At 42.3% G+C, this 2,724-nt stretch overlaps 1 protein-coding gene across 1 annotated transcript; it reads right to left on the reverse strand.

Moving 5' to 3' along the window:
* Positions 1-107: 107 nt before the first annotated feature.
* On the reverse strand, positions 108-2,521 carry CSUI_002765 (pppde peptidase domain protein; the record flags this gene model as incomplete). The annotated part of the gene is made up of 3 exons (XM_068062964.1): positions 108-960; positions 1,542-1,583; positions 2,222-2,521. Coding segments are annotated over 3 exons (777 nt in total), but the record flags the coding sequence as incomplete, so codon positions are not given.
* Between the last annotated feature and the right edge of the window lie 203 nt (positions 2,522-2,724).

The raw sequence follows: 2,724 nt of genomic DNA on the forward strand, positions 1-2,724 counted from the left end.
CTTTCTTTCTTTTCTTCTCACTCTTTCTTTTCTTCTCACTCTTTCTTTCTTTCTTTTCTTGATGAAAATTCATCTCTCTCATGACGTCTATTTGTCTGTGTGTATCGCTTACTGTCTCAGAACTTGCGAGAAGAAAAACCGTCACTTGTTGCTCCTCCTTTCTTTTCTTCTTCTTTTTCATCTTCTTAACACTTTCCTCTTCTCTCTACTTCTTTCTGTCTGTCTTGCTTTCCTTCTCTTTATGAATTGTTTCCCTGCTCTGTGGGAAGAGGTCGTCTTGTAGACGAAAAAATTTCCTTCTGGGACAAAGCGCGAGACCAAGGGCGAAAGAAAGGAAGAGAAGAAGAGAGAAGAAGAAGAGAGAAGAAGGATACCTGAAGCTCATTGACATCTCACGGCAGCTGGGCAGTGTATGTACACCACGAAGAAGAAGAAGAGAAAGCAAGAAACATGTCTCCTCTCTTTTTCTTTCTTCTTTGATCTCTCTTCTTCTTCTTCTTCTCCCTCTCCCCTGTATTGGTATTACTATCGAAGGCCTTCATGTATCTTCAGGTTGTCTAATACTTCTTTCTGTTCCTCTCCCTCTTCTTTAAAATGTCTCTTCGACAAGTCCTCTATGAAAGGATCTGACGAAGAAGAAGAAGAAGAGAAGTCAGAAGGAGAAGGAGAAAACGGAGAGGATGAGAGAAGCGCTTCTTGTCTTTCACTACGAAGATGAGAATCGTCATGCTGATGAAAGCGTGCATGATCTTCTTCTTCTTTTCTTTCTTCTTCCTTTCTTCTCTCTTCTTCTTGTTCTTCCTCGGTAACTTCTACACCTCCCTCTCTTTCTCTTCCTTCTGGATAGGGACTAGAGGCAACTTCTTCTTCCTCCTCCTGTGGGTCATCGAGAATCCCTGCTAAACCTTCCGCTACGCCGTCAGCAAAGGCACCTAACCCACCTGAAAGAAAACTCATACCCTACAGAGACACCAAACAGAAGGAAGAGACAGAGACGGAGACACACAGACATAACGTCGATCGATACATGAAGGATACATAGATAGATGGATACGTAGAAAATAGATAGGTAAATCAAAGAGAGATAGATTAAAGATAGACAGGTAGATAGATTCGAAATAAAGAGATAAAGATACACAGATACATAGCTAGATGGATGAAGGAAAATAGCAACGTTGGTGTGAAAAAGAGAGAAAGATCGGGCATGATTAGCCCCATCATCTTGTGTCATATATAGATACACACATGCATGTATGTCCGTATCGATATAGGCACATAGGTGTATATCCACCAAAGACATCATGAGTATCGTGCTTCTATGACAAAACATGCATATGGATGTACTGTGTCGTGACTACGCATGTGTGTACAGAAGTGTGGGGTGTACATACACAGCGGATGGATGGAAAGACATACCTGGCTCTGTGTCATTCAGTTCATTCTGTTAGATGTATCTAACACTTATGTTTGAAGAGATCTACAGGATGAACGGACAGGCAGAGATGAAGACGACGAAGAAGAAGAGGAGAAAAAGAACTTACCGATGTGAAGGCCCTGTCGATGCGAGACCCCACGCTTGTCGCCTAAAGAAGAGAAAAGAAGAACTACACATAAAGAAAGACAGTGAGAAGGAAGATGAGGAAGAAGGTGAGAATGTAGTCTTTCTTTTCTTGTCTCGACTTCTCCCTTAACCCTCTCTTCACAAGAAGACCACCCTGCTCCCTAGAGTCACACATAGATACCTGTGTATCTCTTTCTCTCTCTCTTTCTCTCACTTCGAGTAAGCATTACTGCTGTAGATGTGTACACCTATGTATATCTATCCGTCTATTTATGTATCAAACACAAGCCTACATACATCTATACATAGATATATGTACGTGCAGGAGAACCGAAGAGAATAAAGATCTATCTACACCTATACACTGCATACATACCACAAGAAACATACACCCCAAGACGCTCATCCATCCATCGTATACCAGCGATATGATAGAAATCTCGTCTCACACCCTGTTCTCTCCTCCTTCTTCCTCTTCTACACAAATTTATCTATCTCTCCCTCTACCCACTACCCACTACTACTACTACTACCATCACTCCCACTCCTCTCTCTATTCCTCATCCTCGCACTCTACTCCTACTCTACTATATCTTTGCGGAAGACAGCAGTACTTCTGTTTCTCTCTCTCTCTCTCTCTTTTCTTTTTCTTCTTCTTACCTCTCCCCCCCCTGTCATAAGAGAAGGTTGGGAGGGCTGTATCAAGAGACCTCCGAAGACTCTCGCAGCGGCCATCGCAGCCGTTGCGGCAGCTGTAGCTACAGCTGAAATTCCTGTGGTTTCGTCGAACTCTTGAAGACGGCGAGCGGCTTGTTGGACGGTCTTTTGGAGGTGTGAAGCCTGTTGCTGGAGACGTAGGAGCCACGAGGGGAGCGAACCCACCCCTAGTAACAGACAGAGTTGATTCGCAAAGTTCAGACAATTCCTACCAAACAAAAAGAAAAAAAAAACACAAGGGGGAGGGAGGGAAAAAGAGTGAGATATACATACATAGACAGATAAATAGATAAATAGATAGATAGCGACAAACGATAGAAGGATATGTAGTTGTGCTATATCTATATATATCTAAACATATTCTATATACTACCTATATATACCTATATCTGTATATGGGTATGTATGTCAAAGAAGTAGCTATGGAAGCGTGCGGATACATACAT

The sequence above is a fragment of the Cystoisospora suis genome (genome assembly GCF_002600585.1).
Source record: "Cystoisospora suis strain Wien I chromosome Unknown contig_1152, whole genome shotgun sequence".
In the NCBI taxonomy this organism is placed as follows: Eukaryota; Apicomplexa; class Conoidasida; order Eucoccidiorida; family Sarcocystidae; genus Cystoisospora; species Cystoisospora suis.